This window comes from Paramisgurnus dabryanus, chromosome 22 (assembly GCF_030506205.2).
Source record: "Paramisgurnus dabryanus chromosome 22, PD_genome_1.1, whole genome shotgun sequence".
Taxonomy (NCBI): domain Eukaryota; kingdom Metazoa; phylum Chordata; class Actinopteri; order Cypriniformes; family Cobitidae; genus Paramisgurnus; species Paramisgurnus dabryanus.
In genome coordinates this window covers 23,435,678-23,452,346 of record NC_133358.1, presented here as the reverse complement: position 1 = coordinate 23,452,346, position 16,669 = coordinate 23,435,678, and the positions used below count along the sequence as shown (strand labels likewise).

Here is a 16,669-nt window from a genome sequence, read left to right as displayed (position 1 = left end):
CACATACAGTTTTGCAAGTTGTCAGCTTTAAATTAAAACAAATCTATATTACAATCATAAAAATAGGTCACATAAAATCCCTTCATGTGTAAAATTAAACCTTATACAAATACTCATACTAATGTTATTTCACGCCTTCTTTTCGCAATATAACCCGGCACGACAATCTGTGTTATAATTGAAATCAGATAATTTTCACATATTTTCACAAAATGATTGGGTTTATGAATGTTCTGCCCTGTCATATGGGTTTATTAAGTTGCTAAATGGGACATGGTGATAACATGATTGTTAACAGGAGTGAAGGGGTGGGTTTGAGAGGTAAACCCTCTCAAAATAATTAATTAGAACATATACAGTATGTACAGTTGACACTTCACCGCCCTCCCCCCTTGTTTAAACCATCGAAGATTAATCCTTGTTGCATACAGTAATTCTAATGTAGTGCTGGCACAAAATAGGGCCACAAAAATATGTAAACTTAATGGACTGAATGAAACAGTGGGTAATGTGCATGTCTGTATGAAGATCGACAAATATTAATGTACATTACGATACAAAATTAATGAATACGCTGAAATGTTAATATTGTTCCTTCACATCCACAAACAGTACATCTTTACATAAACCATAAAAAAATCCACTTTCTTCTACTATCTCCTGACACATCTAATTTTCCTGTATGTCTCAAATATGTATGACTTACTTTCTAGAGAATTCAAATACTTTTGTTCCTGTTTGTGAATGTTGTGCAATTATTTAACTTTGTAAAAGTCAGCAGTCAATCACCTTTAAGGTACAGAATAGGTCATTATGGTACAAGTATCCAAAAAAACAAGTCACGTAAAGGTACTAACTACAAAACAGTACCCTTAGGGTAGCTACCACCCCAACTGGCCAGTTTTACCTTAAAGGTTTTGTGCCTTGAGTGTTTATATTACATTTCAATCTTTCTGTTGTAACTTTGTGCTATAGTTTATTAAAGCATTCTTGGCATTTAAAAGGTTTTATTCTCTTTGAGTCACATTTATTTGGATGGATGTCCACAGCCAATTAAACACAAAATAAACTACATATTACAAAACGAATGATTTGCAATTCAAACCTTAAGATATTATTGGCAAGGTTACTGAGAAATATTCTTTATTGTTTCAATTCAACGCTAAGCAATTGTACATGTTAAAATAGAGAAAGCTATTACATAATTTCACAGCAATAAAGTGTATTCACGTATTCAAAATGCATTTCCACAGTACTTTCTGCATTAAAATAAACTCATGTTTAGTTTCACAGAGAGACCGACCCCACGGAAATCACATTCTGGACACTTAACAAACAACAATAAACTTCACAATTTGAGCCATAATTATCCATGAGCCATAATGTCATCGTTCTGTTCATAGAATAATCAAGGACATGAATACAGTTTATAAAAAGGGGTGTGTGTCTCTGCAGACACACCCATGTCTCCTCCCTCAATTCTACTGTACACGCTCCCAGTTGTTCTCCTTGGTTTGTTTGAATTGTTTATCTGTCTGTCCCAGATATTCCTGATTCCAGTTTCCTGTATTCTTGCATTATTCAAGGTATTATAGTTTGGGTGTACAAGTTTAGCCATTGTAATAGGTCACAAGAGACACAACTGGTCTGTTGGTTACATGGGCAGCAGCGGGAGAGGGCTTCCCACCCTCAGAGGAACTTTTCTGCCCTCCACTGTTTGGAGCACAGTTAGTATGGTGGCAGGCGGAGGCTACAGCAAATGTTACGTTCTGGCCGTTGGCACGTCGCACTGTCCTGAGAGTTTTGGTGACTTTGGAGGAATTTTTTAAGCTGGAACCTCTCACCGGGATGGTGCACATTAGAAGAGCATAGAAACATCTGCAAAACTGACACAAACACACGGATTGAGGTAGAGAAAGCAAAACAGTTCATTTGTTAACTTCACCGTTAAAGGAAAAGCTTCATTTGTTCATTTCAAACCTGTAGGCCTTGAATTAAGAATACTGCACACTGTCAGATAAAAAATGGTCCCAAGCTGGGGCAGTACCATGTAAAAGTCTCCTTGTGTGCACCATTTAGGTACAGATACAGCGGGGAAAAGAAGTATTTGAAAATCAGCATTTATATCAGTAAGGGGATTTCAAAGTGGGCTATTGATACAAAATTTTCTCCAAATGTAGCCATCAAGCCAAATATTGAGTTCATACAAGAAATCAGAACATTCAAGTACATGAGTTGAGTCATTTCACTTTATTTATTATGACTCAACTTGTATACTTAAATGTTCTGATTTCTTTGTATGAATTCAATATTTGGCTTGATGGCTACATCTGGTGGAAATTGACACAAAATTTCCACCAGATGTAGCCATCAAGCCAAATATTGAATTCATACAAAGAAATCAGAACATTTAAGTATATTAGTTGAGTCGTTTCACTTTACATTTACATTTTGTCATTTAGCAGACGCTTTTGTCCAAAGCGACTTACAAGTGAGGTAAACAATAGAAGCAATTATGGCAACACAAGAACAGCAATACATAAGTGCACTGGAAATAGTCTCATCAAGTCCAACACAATATACATAGCCAAGGGTATGTTAGTAATATATATATTTTTTATATATATAGATAAAGAGGAAGGTAAATAGAGAAAGAGATAAAGGGAAGGGTAACTAAAGAAAGATAGTAAATCTGTAATTAGGAAGTGAGGTAATGGCGGAAGAGATGGGTTTTTAGCCGAGTCTTAAAGACAGCTACAGTGTCAGCAGATCGTGTCACGACTGGCAGATCATTCCACAGTTGTAGAACAGTTCCTGAGAAGGTACGCGTTAGTGTTTTCTTCCTTTTTTGAGATGGTACCACAAGCCATCGCTCGGTGGCAGAGCGCAACTTTATTTATTAAGACTCAACTTGTATACTTTAATGTTCTGATTTCTTTGTATATATTCAATATTTGGCTTGGTGGCTACATCTGGTGGAAATTGACACAAAATTTCCACCAGATGTAGCCATCAAGCCAAATATTGAATTCAAAAAAATCAGAGCATTTAAGTATTTATTATGACTCAACTTGTATACTTAAATGTTCTGATTTCTTTGTATGAATTAAATATTTGGCTTGATGGCTATATGGTGGAAATTTTGTCAATAGCCCACTTAGAAATCCCCTTACTGATAAAAATGCTTATTTTCCCTGTTGGTACCAATATGTACCTTTGTAGTACTAATATGTCCCTTTTAAGTACTTATATGAACTTTTTGGTACCAACATGTACCTCTGAGATACTAATATGATCTATTTAAGTGGAAAGGTGTACGTGTATTTCTTAAAAGGGTACAGTGTAAGACAACAAATACTATGAAATGTAAGCTAATTTAAAATTCTGTATGATACACAGCTCATAAACATTAAATAGGCCTACAAACCTCTCTATTTAGCTCCAAAATGCCTAAAAAAACTACAAAAGGAGTCATTTTTTGCTGTCACATGTCTTTTTTCACTTAAAAACTCGCAGAATGACATAAAGACAGAACTTTTATTTTGAGAAGTGCATCATAATTAGATCAGCTAGTGCACAACATGGCTCTCATATTGTTGGTATTATAATGGATTTGTAACTGTCTAGAGATCAGGATTAATAAAACAGCAGCTACATGGGGGAATAATAGTCTGTGGAACAACAGTTGACGCTCTGTGTGTCTTAATATTAACAGGCTTGTCGGCAAATTGAAGATAAAATTCATTAACTGATGCAGGACCTCTCAGTAAGAAAGTAACTATCTCAGAATGATGAAGATGACTGCTGATGCCAAACTGTTGCTGAGAGACTGTTTGAATTCAATCATCTGCATTCAGATCACACACAAAACAAACAGCAAACACTGACACTATTAGCTTGTTATATGTGTGGAGAATATATGTTAGCTGATTCACATTGAACAAAGAAAAATCCTATTTGATTTATGTAAAGCAGAGTTTTTACCCCAGAGGTAACTGCATCATTGTTCAGTGCTAGCTCTGTGTTCTCGCAGTGCATTTTTCATTATAGATTTAGATCTATAATAATTAATCACAACTGTCTACAAACACCTTGTAGGAATAAATTACATCTTCAGAGAAAATTTACCACAGCCTAAAAAAGTTGCACTCAACATATCATTTTGACAATGTTAGCAAAACCCTTGCAGAAATTCACTCTATATATATATATTACACTACATACACTTTGAGGCAGTTAATTGTAAATTGTTATGCCAATAATTTATTCCATAATTTATTTATTGCCTATGATGTATCGGTGCAGAATTCATGGTAGTATAAGATCCCAGTGTGAGATTTCACCCCTTGAGAAAACGTAGTGTACTTAGTATACCTCCAAATTTAATGTATACTTAAAGTCTACTACATTTCCTCAAAAGATGTCCAACACAGCAGATCCACCAAGGTGTGTCAGATAAATTAAGGGAAGGACTTTTTGTATACTGTACAGCTAAATAAATCACTGTATTATGATATGTCCCAATGAAAACCTTAAAATGATGTGAAAAAGACGGTGAGAAAGATACAGTAGAAATCATTGCCGTTTAGATGGAGGTCAGAAGGTCTAGGTTAAAGATAGCCTGCAAATACACATTTTTCCCGAGACAATTGACTCCAGTCAGCCTGTTAATGGCCATTCAGTGTTCTGTTAGAGATGATAGGATGCAATCATGCATGACTACAGTGCTCTTGCAGCGCTTTTAAAAGCTCTCTTGCCCGCTCAAGATATGCATGTTAATGTTAATTATAACGTAATGAATTAAAGTTTGCAGCACACTGTGGTGCACTGGTGCTTTTTGGGCAGCAGGCAGAAGACTGGGATGCTTTCTGACTGAGGTGTAAGGAATGAGTCTATAAATGGATTCAAATCCACAGGCTCATTACAGATAGCAGCTGGTGGTCCCGTGAACCCCACAGAGATGACAAAGGTGGCACAGAAAGTTGCTGATCATTTGGACATGCTGTAGGAGAGTTGCTGCAAGATTACAGCTACATTATATTGCAGAAAGTTTTGTGACACCTGCCTGTATATGCACATGAATCCCATTTTAAATCCATATAGAGTTGGCCCACCCTTTGCAGCTAAAACAGCTTCAACTCTTCTTGGAAGACTTTCTACAAGGTTTAGGAGTGTGTTTATGGGAAATTTTGACCATTCTACTAAAAGCACATTTGTGAGGTCAGACACTGATGCTAGATGTGCAGGTCTCGCTCATATTCTCCGCTCTAATTCATCCCAAAAATGTCAGGACTCTGTGCAGGCCAGTCAACTTCCTCCACACCAAACTCGCTCATCCATGTCTTTATGGACCTTGCTTTGTGCACAGTCATGTTGGAACAGAAAAGGGCCATCCCCAAACTGGCCATCCCCAAACTTATAGAATCAACAATAGTTGATTCTATAAATACTATGGAAGTCAATGGGTGCAATCAACTTCATTTTTGGGTAAACTATATTACCAAAACTTGATTATATTAGTTTTCTTGGTCAGTCTGTGTAATTGGCTCAAAAAATAAATAAAATTATAAAAAGTAAAAAATTTTGTGTAATTTTATAAAAAAATTGTACCGCGCAGACTCTGGCTCCAAATGATGTCATTGGTACAAAATGTCAGCTGCCATTTATGAGATATTTATTTTTATTTATTTTTTACAATTTAAGTCTACGGAAACACATCATCCATCTTTTTTTACAGTCTATAGACCAGGGGTCCCCAACCTTTTTGTGAGCAAGGGCTACCACAGTGGATAAAACAATCAGGGGTGCGTTTCCCGAACAATGATGTAACTCGCTGCTGAACCAACATAGTACGATGCATAGTTGGAGAAACTAACTACCTTGTCACGACTGTTTCCCGAAAGCATAGTAACCTTGTCGCACATTCGTCGTTTGAACCATGTTGGTTTAACAACATAGTTGATGATGTCACAAGGGAGGTAAGTACTAATTAATCTCTGCAAATCGATTTAATGTCAGATTATTGCTGTAAATAACATAAATTGCATTTAATTCATGTGCAAGTTCCCTCTTTCATCACTTCTCCCAGGGATTCCCCAAGGTCTTAAAGCTCGTAGGACTACGCACATGCGCAGTTTTCAAATGCAGCGCTTTAATTCTGTTCAAACTTCAAGACGTAAAATACATTTTTTATATATTTAAAATGATGGATATAGAATGGACTACATGTTTTAGCTTATCTTGTTCAAAAGCATGATCAACATAAGTCTACATATTATAATAACAAGGAACAATGCTTCTAACGACAGGTGAAGAGCTGTCGTTCAAACCACACAAGTTTGCAATGCAGCTTGCAAATGTTCGTTTGAACTATGGTTTCGGGAAACAACCAGTGGCGTGTTTACCCACCACGCAAACCACGCAAATGCTTGGGGCCCCACGGGCTTGGGGGGCCCCCTACTGTCCACAAGCGGTTAACTTATTTAATGATTGCAGAGTTATAACAAGTCTGCGTGGTAAGCATTCCGCTTTTTAGTTCTTTTTTTTTTTTTTAAGATCACACACTGAAGTTGCAGTACTGTATTAATTACATCATTTTTAAATACATCCTATAAGGAATTTGCCAGCAAAGGATATATCTGAGATAGGCTTAAAAATATTTTTCTGTACAAAAGCGAGGCCTTTTGGAAAAAGTTTGGAAACCACTGCGGTAAAACCAAGACCTTTATGTTTTTGACAGATAATGATTCTTTTTTATTTTGAATAAGACAATGGGCACTATTTGTATTTTTAAACCAAGAATTTTTTTCTTAATGTTGGGGCATGGGGGGCCCCAGGTCCTTGGACTTTGCTTAGGGCCCCCAAAATGGTAAACACGCCACTGGAAACAACAAATCGTTGAACTTTGTCAGTAATGACGAAACTTACGACAGTAGTTGGCTAACGATGCTTTTGGGAAACGCACCCCTGGAGGGCTACTTTTTTGATATTGTCTACTCAAAACCTTTTTGTTTTACTTGTTAATTTTATTTTATTTTACTTGTCGATATGGTTTAGCATTGTTTAAAATGTTAACACACCCAAAAGAAGCTAAGCTAATGTAAAATATATGTATTTAAAAAATATTAAAATTGTGGCTTTTAGTAGAGTGTTCTTTGGCGGGCAAATCACAGACTCCGTGCGGGCAAGGAGACCACTGCTATAGACTATACATACTGTTGGCTCTTTAGACAAAATGTTAAATGCTCTCTCATTTGTAAGTGCTTTGGATAAACTTAATACAAATACAGGTTTGTTATCTTACAGTGTTTTACTCCTTAGTGTACATTTATATTGATCATGTCTGATACCAATACTGATTAACAGGGACACAAAACAGTGCATTGACAGCACAAAATGAGAATGCTGGGAACGTCAGAGAACAAACTAAAATCTTCTCAATCAATCTAAAATCTGACTTTTTACTTAAGCTGCCGGGGTATAAGCAATAATTCCCATGCTGAGAAAGTTAATGGTAGATGGGAACAGACCAGATCTGAGAGGAGCGCTGGTGTGCAGATGATGACCTGGAATAGAGATGATTAGCTCTCGGCGGGGTGCTGAGAAGTTTGGGAAAGATGGACAGAACCACCTTTATCATTATGTTACACCTGTACACAGGTGGTCCAGAACGATTGATCCCATGGCTGGGATGAACTGCCCTGTCTCTTCACAAAGCTCTAACTTTTAAGTCATTGTATCTGCCGTGGGGTTTGTTAAATCACATTTTTAATGTTTTTTTTTACCCTTGATCCCATAGAGACACAGACATTCTGCACCTAAGCGAAACTGTGACTATGCCAGAATGTTCCTCGAGTCCCAGGAAAGAGATGTAGGAATGAGAAAATGCAATTACTACACATCATGACAGCTCTCAAACAGGGACGGTATCAGATTATTGTTTTTAACACACAGGCTGAGGAACTTCATCGCAAAATTGGGTACAAAAAGGACCGAACTCACACGTTTTTATCTGGCACTCTTCCATCATTCCATCCTCGTCGGTCATATTGACACATGCTGGTAGATACTTGAATCTGTACAGCACTTTAAGTCTTCAACTCGCCTCAACTCACAGTTTCCATGGTTACGGGCTGGGAGGAATTGAAGACTGAAAATGACATACAGGTAACCGGTGTCACATCTGATGAGCAAGTCTGGTTTCTCCAAGTCTTCATGGTCTTATCAAAAAATGTGGTTTTGGAGATAAAGCTTAAGCACACTTCTCCATATGTGCAGATATTACAAACACATAACTACTGTTCACATGTACACAAGTTCAGAAATAACATCACACTGCTGTTGATATCGGTTGGATCATAAAAGTAGTAAAAGTGGAAGTAAAACTTTCTTTTCAAAATGTTCAAATAAACATTTCTAAAAGTTTTAATCCTTGAACAAAAACTGTTTTTATATCCACTCGACTAGCTTGTGCCTTCTTTCAAAGAATTGAATGAAATTGCATGCATAACTTGCATGTTGAATATTTTGGCCAGCCATGAACCACAATGAATTGTGGAGTACAATACAGTCATAATTTCTAAGACAAGAAACTATGCAGCCCTGACAGAATTCACCCCCACCCCCCCAAAAAGACAAACACATCCATGTGGACACTACTGTAAATTCCAAACATGAAAGCTAATGTTCAACCACCAAACCAATGGAATATTCATATCTCTGATGTATTTGCGCACATGAGTTGTTGGCACACCCACCTGTTTGTTCATGAAGATGTAGATGATGGGGTTTATGACGGTGCTGGTTTTGGCTAAGAGAGAAGGAACAATGCTGGCTGCGGGTGTGATCAGGCCAGGACGTCCAAATGTTGCCATCAGGGCCATAACCCCATAGGGCATCCAGCACAGCAGATAGCACACTACCATGGTGACCACCATGAAGAGTACTCGCTGCTCCCTCTTACGACTCACCACCGTATTGATCCGGCTCACCTTGCAATGAGGGATGAAAAAAGGAGGTAAATGGGGGAAAGAACAAAAGACATTACATTAGGCAGCCGTTTCAACCCTATATGTAATAATCATTTACGATCATCTGTCTTTCTTGCTAGATATTGTTTGTCTAAGACTAGTTAGCATTTGCTTCAGGCCAGCTTGGTAGAAATTGATACAGCAGTGAATCGATTACTCTTGTGTAAAACAATCCCTTAAGAAAGCTACAACGGGCAAGTAAAAGGCCCATTACACATTTTAGAGTCGCCTACTGAGCACGATGGTCCATTTTCTCAGTGTTGTAGCACTTTGCCATACAGCTGCTAAGTGCTCTTACGTGTTCAGGCAAGAGCTGAGAATTGTATACTTTAGTACTGTTGCGTCTTACGTTTCTTTAAAATGCTAACGTACGCGCTTACATCGCCATGAGATGGTCCAGATAACCAAAAAGTTGTGGCACAAAATAACACTGTGCTATTTTTACAGTGGCTTATTCACAAAAAAAGAACCCTGTAGTTCAGTTTACCCAAAAACATACTGGGTTGAAATGGCAATATGCTGTAAAATTTTAAAGAGGACATATGATGAAAATCTGACTTTTCATGTTTAAGTGCTATAATTGGGTCCCCATTGTTTTATCAACCTAGAAAACGTAAAACAGATCAACCCAGTAACTTAGTTTTGGTAAACCATCTCTGCAAGCATGTGAAAAACCAGGTAATTGAAATTTGGCTCCCCTTGTGATGTCAGAAGGGGATTTTATTATAATAATACTGCCCCTTAATCTGTATATCCAACATGGCATTGCCATTTAGTGCAGAAAAAGAAAAAAAAATTGACAGCGCTATTTAAATTTCACATACCACCATTATTACGATCAATGTTTTCATTTCATCAGCTCAGTTGCATTTTAAAGGACACACCCAAAAACTGCACATTTTTGCTTACACTTATAAAGTGGCAATTTTAACTCTTACACCGTCATTGACGAGATATCTCGTCAATTAAGAGAAAACGCTTCCCCGCCAATGACGAGATTTTCCGTCTTTCCACAATACCGCAACTTTTTAAACCCGGAAGAATTGCCCTATGGCAAGCGGCTGCATGTCCGTGTGTGTTTTAATGATCGCTCTGAATGGGATCTCTATGAAAAGTCCGTCACAAAAATGGAATTATGTCTGCTTTTTGCTCAAAATGTGGTGTTTTTGCAGAAACCTACTCATATTCAAAAGCTGATTACCAAAGAACCACTGAAGGTAGGATGAAACGTTTTTTTTTTTTTTTGAAAGCAGAGGGTCTGTTCTTTCATTTGGTATATTGTATGTTTATATATTTAAAGAAAACATTTTCTGGAAGGCATTAAACTTTGGTGAAAATCATGAAAAACGCTGGCGCAGGCTGGCAACTTTAAAAAAAACCGCTGGCGGTGAAAGAGTTAACATGCTATAATATATTATTATCTAGTTGGAACTTCAAATATGTACTCTGGGGACACCAAAGATTTATTTGACATCTTAAAAAAGTCTTGTGAAATGTCCAATTTAAGAAATAAGCAATTTCCAGTTCAGTACCTGACAATTGTTAATTTTCCCAATTAACTATCAAATATCTTCCTTTGTGTTCATCAGAAAAAAGAAATTCATACAGATGTAGAATAACATGAGGATGAGAAAATGATGACAGAATTTAAGGGTCAAATTTTAAAAATTTTGATTTATAGATCCTCTAAAAGCTTAAAGTTAGGACAATATTTCCCCCGAGATACAACTATCTGAAAATCTGGAATCTGAGGGTGCAAATCAAAATATTGAGAAAGTTGCCTAAATGAAGTCCTTATCATCATTAATGATAAATATTTTTTTTGATATTTTTACGGTTGGAAATGTACAAAATATCTTAATGAAACACGATCTTGACCTAATATCCTAATGATTTTGGCATAGAAATTGATCAATTGATATTGCTACAAATATACCAGTGTGACTGGTTTTGTCACATTTTACTGGTTAATTGAAGCATTTAATGTGGCATCTCTACTGTATATATGTCTATGGTTTGTACATAAGAGGGTGCACACATTTTGTTTTCTTGTAAGAAACCTGAACTCCAAGATATGCGTATCCCAGTTTTCGATCCACTGAATAAGCAGTTTTAGCATTTTAAAATTAACTGTATTGCAGTTGGGTGATGCTGTATAGACCCTGTAAAGACTCTGCTGAATCCTCCATAACCTGGCATTTAATACTGGCATGCAAGACGGAAAACTACAGCGTGTAAATTGCTTCCAAGATTTATTTAGTGGGAGCATTTGTGCTGTTATGTTATTTGCATAATTCCTTTAGTAAATCTGGCCCAAAACTACATAGACAGCATGTGCACATAAAGATGCTGCATCAGCGTGCACAATTCATACTCAATTCATTCATACTCCACACAGAGGACTGCAAACCAGCGGTTACCAACTTTAAGTGTCAAAGACAAGCCTGCGCAGCACTTGAACTGCGAACAAAGGGCAGCTATACTTTCAGGTTAAACCCAGCTTACCTAAACCTAAAGACTTTATTCCTGTCACACAATCGAATCTCCCGGGTCAGCTTAAGTGTCCCTCTCTCTTTCTTTCTCTCTAAGGGAAGTAAAGCTCTTGAGGAAAGACGTATGGAAACTTTTTAAGAAAGACCAGCCTGGTCGAAACCACACAGCACTTTTGTACTGCAGTACCAATTTGTCTTGGGACCGCCTTCTCACCTGTCAATCAACCATTGCGCTAAAAGAGTACTTTGCTATTCACATGGGCTTTTGTACATTTTAAAAGCCCATATGCAAAAGGCTTAACAGAATTTATTTTTTTTAATGTAGGAGCTTGACTAAATAATTAAAAAATATGATATGATATGCAATGTGAAAGCAATGGCATGCATTTTGCATGATGTGAACAACTAAGAGTCTTGGTTTATTGGATCATTTGGAGTTGGATCATAAATAACCTGTTACTGATCCATAATTTAATAACCACAGCAACCATTTGCATTTTATATTATAATTTTAATTACAATGAAAAAATTTGTCTTTTGATCAGTCTCTACTTTTGGACTGTTATGGCTGAAGCATATTTTGGATTTATCTAGTGCTTATTAACAGCAATAGACTGAAACATCTGCGCCATGCATTTTTTTCAAATGCGTCCTTAATAGTTTTCCACTGCTGATGTATTACGTTCACACAAAGACACCTTGAGTTTCACAGTCCACCTTGAAAATTCCTGTTATTTGACAAATTCAGATTTAGCAGAATGTCAGTCGAATGACAAGCTGCTAACAGGCTCCCTGTTGAGCTGCGCCACAGTTTTTGTGTTTTTTTTGTGGTCACATTCAAAATGAATCCTGCGTCTGGGCACAGAAGGACCACATGTGGGAGCAGAGTGTGAATAACACAGCTGACAAGGTGTGAAGGGCTGCAGGGAGGGTTCAAAATTAACTTCACTTACAGTACAATGGATGAATTAAGAGAATCTAGCAGCCATAGTTATGTATTATACGTATCTTTGTACACTGTTTAAAGTACAAAAAGCATAATTACAAATTAATGTCATTTTTTTGCATATTACGTCAAAATAATAGATTTTTTTATGCCAAAAATCAGGATATTATGTAAAGCAGTGGTTCTCAAACTGGGGGCCGCGAGATGTGCCAGGGGGGGCAGTTTTATGACATTTTATAAAATACATTAATTTATCATGAATTCTGTGTAATTAAACAAAAAATAAGCCTACTAACCAACAACACTTTTTTATATAATTTAATATGTTTTGTTTAAACTAAATAATAATTAAAATGTTACATTTTAGAAATGTTTTGTCATACATTTTCTTTGGGGAGCAGTGAAGGAATGCACTGTTCTGCAACACACACTGAAAAAGTTTGAAATTTTTTCTTAAAAAACTTTTTATTTTTGTGTGTGGACGCAGTTGCTAAGGACTTCATTTTGACAAATTTAAATGTGATTTTCTCAATATTTTGATCTTCTGCACCCTCGGATTGCAGATTTTCAAATAGTTACAGTATCTCACCCAAATATTTCTATTCTAACAAACCATACGTCAAGCTAATTTTTTCCAGCTTTGAGATGACATATAAATCTCAATTTCAAACAAATGACCCTTATGGTTTTGTAATACACATACAAATGGAAATTAAACAACTTTAGGCATTCAAGATAAACTCCAGACAGTAAATATTGCACCAATAGAAAATTTGGTTAAACTTTATTTTAAGGCGTCACTGTGTAATTATATATTTAAGTACTAAGTAATAATCTTCAACAACATGTACTTACTATAGGATTGGGGTTAGGATTAGGGTTTGGTTTAGGATAAATTGTATGTAATCATGCATAATTAACTGTTACTATAATAATTACATTTATACCACAAGTCTGTTGAATGCTGTGTTCTGATTGGCTGAGAAATGTTCCGTGGGTATGCATTAATTTCTGATAACTGCACACCTAACCTGTCAAATGTCTTAAAAATAGGCACCAGAGCAATGTTTGTGGTAACCGTGGTATAAGAGGAATAATTGACTCCGGTCCTTTGAATTATTTGAAAATAATGCACACCCGCGGTGTAACAAAACCACCTTGGGTATGCATGCATTAATGGCCCGTCATCAATTATTCCTTACATAACATGTGTAACAAAGACACCGGAAAATTTCAACTTTGTTTTCTTAACGCACCAAACCCATTTCTAATGCTCAGCACAAATTCTGGACTCTATCAGATCTTGTGGCTCAATTAAAGGACAAGTTCGGTATTTTACACTTAAAGCCCTGTTTTCAGATTGTTTATGATGAAATAGAACGGTTTTGACTGAAATTTGAACATAATTCTGCCCCGAGAATTTTGTGGTGGTCTTGTTTCACCTCCCACCTTTAAAATGGGTTTAATGGTGCACTGGAACAATCCTTCCTAAAATGCATTAAACTTTCGTTTACAAAGACGTGAAACTCACCGAGTGGTCAGGGGTGTTCACTGATATGCTCACACAAAAATCGCTGCAAAATACGCATTCCAACAGGTTTTATCGTAGTTTTTGCCAACTCCATTGACTGGTATTAGATGTGCTGTGAGGTACGGTATTACTTCGCCGCCGGGAACTTTGTTTCTATTCTTGCAATTGGCAAAGGCGGATTAGCGCCACCACCCGGGCTGGAGTGTTTATTATTCAAGCTCTAAGCGGAAGAATACACGGGTGTGAGACGTTTGGAAAAATAGGTCCACAAGTTAACAACGAATGCTAAACCGGCTGTTGGAAAGCATCTTTTGCAGCGATTTTTGTGTGAGCATATCAGTGAACACCCCTGACCACTCGGTGAGTTTCACGTCTTTGTAAACGAAAGTTTAATGCATTTTAGGAAGGATTGTTCCAGTGCACCATTAAACCCATTGTAGAGGTGTGAGGTGAAACACAAACACGCGAAAATTCTCAGGGCAGCCGCATATGTCGACATTTCAGTCAAAACCATTCTATTTCACCATAAACAATCTGAAAACAGGGCTTTAAGTGTAAAATACCGAACTTGTCCTTTAACAATGCAGAGGTCAAGGTTTTAATCCTAGGAAACACAGATACTAATAAAAAGAAATGCACAGATTAATTGCACTGTAGATGAATTTGGATAAAGCTTCTGCCAAATCCATAAACATAATGTAGGCTAATGTACCTACAGGGTGCAAGTTCACAGCACACGTTACTATATGCCATACTTACTGCTTTTTAATAGGTGGCAAGACCACCAGTTAAAACCAAGATCAGTGCTCGAATTGAATCAAGTCTTATGGGGGGTCTCCACCATGACATAAAAGCAAACCCAAAATGGCAACACATTACTACAGTACCTTTAAACACAAATGTAGTAAGGAAAAGCAATCCAAAATTGACATACTTAAACTAGATCACAATTTACCTTCATAACAAACAACAAAAAATAAGTTTGGCAGCATTATCTTTACTAAAATAAAAATATCTGAGGGGACCCCCCCAAGTATAATTTTGACTTCTTATGGGGGGTCCAGGATCCCCCAGCCCCCCTTAATTTGAGCACTGAGATCCCACAATTGCAACCAAATTCATTTTAATTGTCAGATGGAAAGTCCATGGTCACATTAAATGCAGAATGTCAAGCTGATTAAACCACAAACAGATAACAGATTGTCCTATTTTGTTTAAATAAGTCTAAGTTTTCGACTGCTTTTCGTAATCCTCAGATGAATTTCAGCAATGCTTTCATAATGAGACATCATTGCAGAGAAATTGTAATTAAGAGAAGCGATTTAAAAGTACTGAGAAGCTAAATGGATTATACAAATAAACTGTAAAAATATGGAAAATTAGTAAAAGTAGGGCAGAAAAAGCTTTGGTAACATTACAATAATCATTTGCAAATAACTCCGCAATCACATTAAGTGAGAAACCAAAAGCTCAATCAGGGCTGGAAACCTTATTAACATAAAAAAATAATTTTAGCATTCTCTCTCCAACACCAGAGCTGATAAAAATGGATTAAAAACTATAAATCTGAACCAAAATCTCGAGACATGCCATAAGCTGTTGTGCACACTTGAAACTAAAGGTTCCTTAAAGGTTCTTTGTCGGGCCATATGGGTCAATAAAGATCCTTTAAAATCCACAGAACCTTTCTGTTGCACTAAAGGTTTAAGAATCAAGAATGCACACTGCAACAGTCAACAAAAATTGCATCATTATAGAGGGCGAGTACTGTACATGTAATTCAAGAGGTATGTTACACACATACAGTAACCTTAATGTTGTGGAAATGTGGTAATGAGACTTTCCCCTCAGGGTGTATATGAGCCCTGCAGTCAAAAGACGGCAAAGCCAGCGGGATGGATCCCTATGAAGAAGATGCTAATGCGTGTGGCAGTTAGTGTGGCTATAAGAGAGAGTTTGGTCATACAGCAGGTCAAGGGCCTTCAGGGAATTTCTGTACTGTACATACAGTACGAGCACAAAGCAAAACCCAGTATTAAAAATTTAGCTGTTTAACTTTGATCCAGCTATGACAAAAGCCTCAGTACAGCCTTTTAACTATTGTCAAGGTATTGTTGTAAAGGTAGTAAAGACGATATTAACTCCTGTCAGCATTGCATTGTGAGCTAATCTTCAAAACATGGTAAGGAGCGTCACATTTCCAGCTGACGTCATAGGTATTTAGGCCAATCACAACGTACTGTTAAGCTGGCCAATTGGGGACACAACGTTTTTCAGATTGATAAGCTTTGTGAAAAATCTGAGAGTTTGAGGAAGGCAGGTATATCCGGAGCAACAAAAATGTAAGGTATGTGGGAAAAAGTGTGGTTTTTGAACCATAAACCACGCAAACACAATGTATTACACAAAATAACACTGTTTTTTTTAGCAACAAAATAGGTGCTCTTTAACCCAACCTCAGGCCATTTGAAAAAACCTCAGAATCCATTAAATGTCACAACAATATTTCAGCAAAGACCAGGTTCAAAGAGGTTAACCAAATACTACTGTAGGATCAGTGTTGGGGAAAGTTACTTTTAAAAGTAATGCATTACAATATTAAGTTACTCCAAAAAGTAACTAATTGTGTTACTTAGTTACTTTTCATGAAAGGTAATGCTTACATTACATT

At 36.8% G+C, this 16,669-nt stretch overlaps 1 protein-coding gene across 2 annotated transcripts in view; it reads right to left on the bottom strand.

The window, feature by feature from the left end:
- Positions 1–1,126: 1,126 nt before the first annotated feature.
- Positions 1,127–16,669, bottom strand: part of tmtopsb (teleost multiple tissue opsin b) — a 29,826-nt gene continuing 14,283 nt past the window's right edge. Inside the window, exons 3-4 of one of the 2 annotated variants that reach the window (XM_065258399.1) lie at positions 8,757–8,990; positions 1,127–1,886 (exon numbers count right to left, since the gene is read on the bottom strand). In XM_065258399.1, coding sequence (XP_065114471.1) covers positions 1,611–1,886; positions 8,757–8,990 — 510 coding nt within the window. In that variant the 3' untranslated portion in view covers positions 1,127–1,610. The remainder of the gene's footprint in view (positions 1,887–8,756; positions 8,991–16,669) is intronic. The other variant, XM_065258400.1, reaches the window with a different exon arrangement.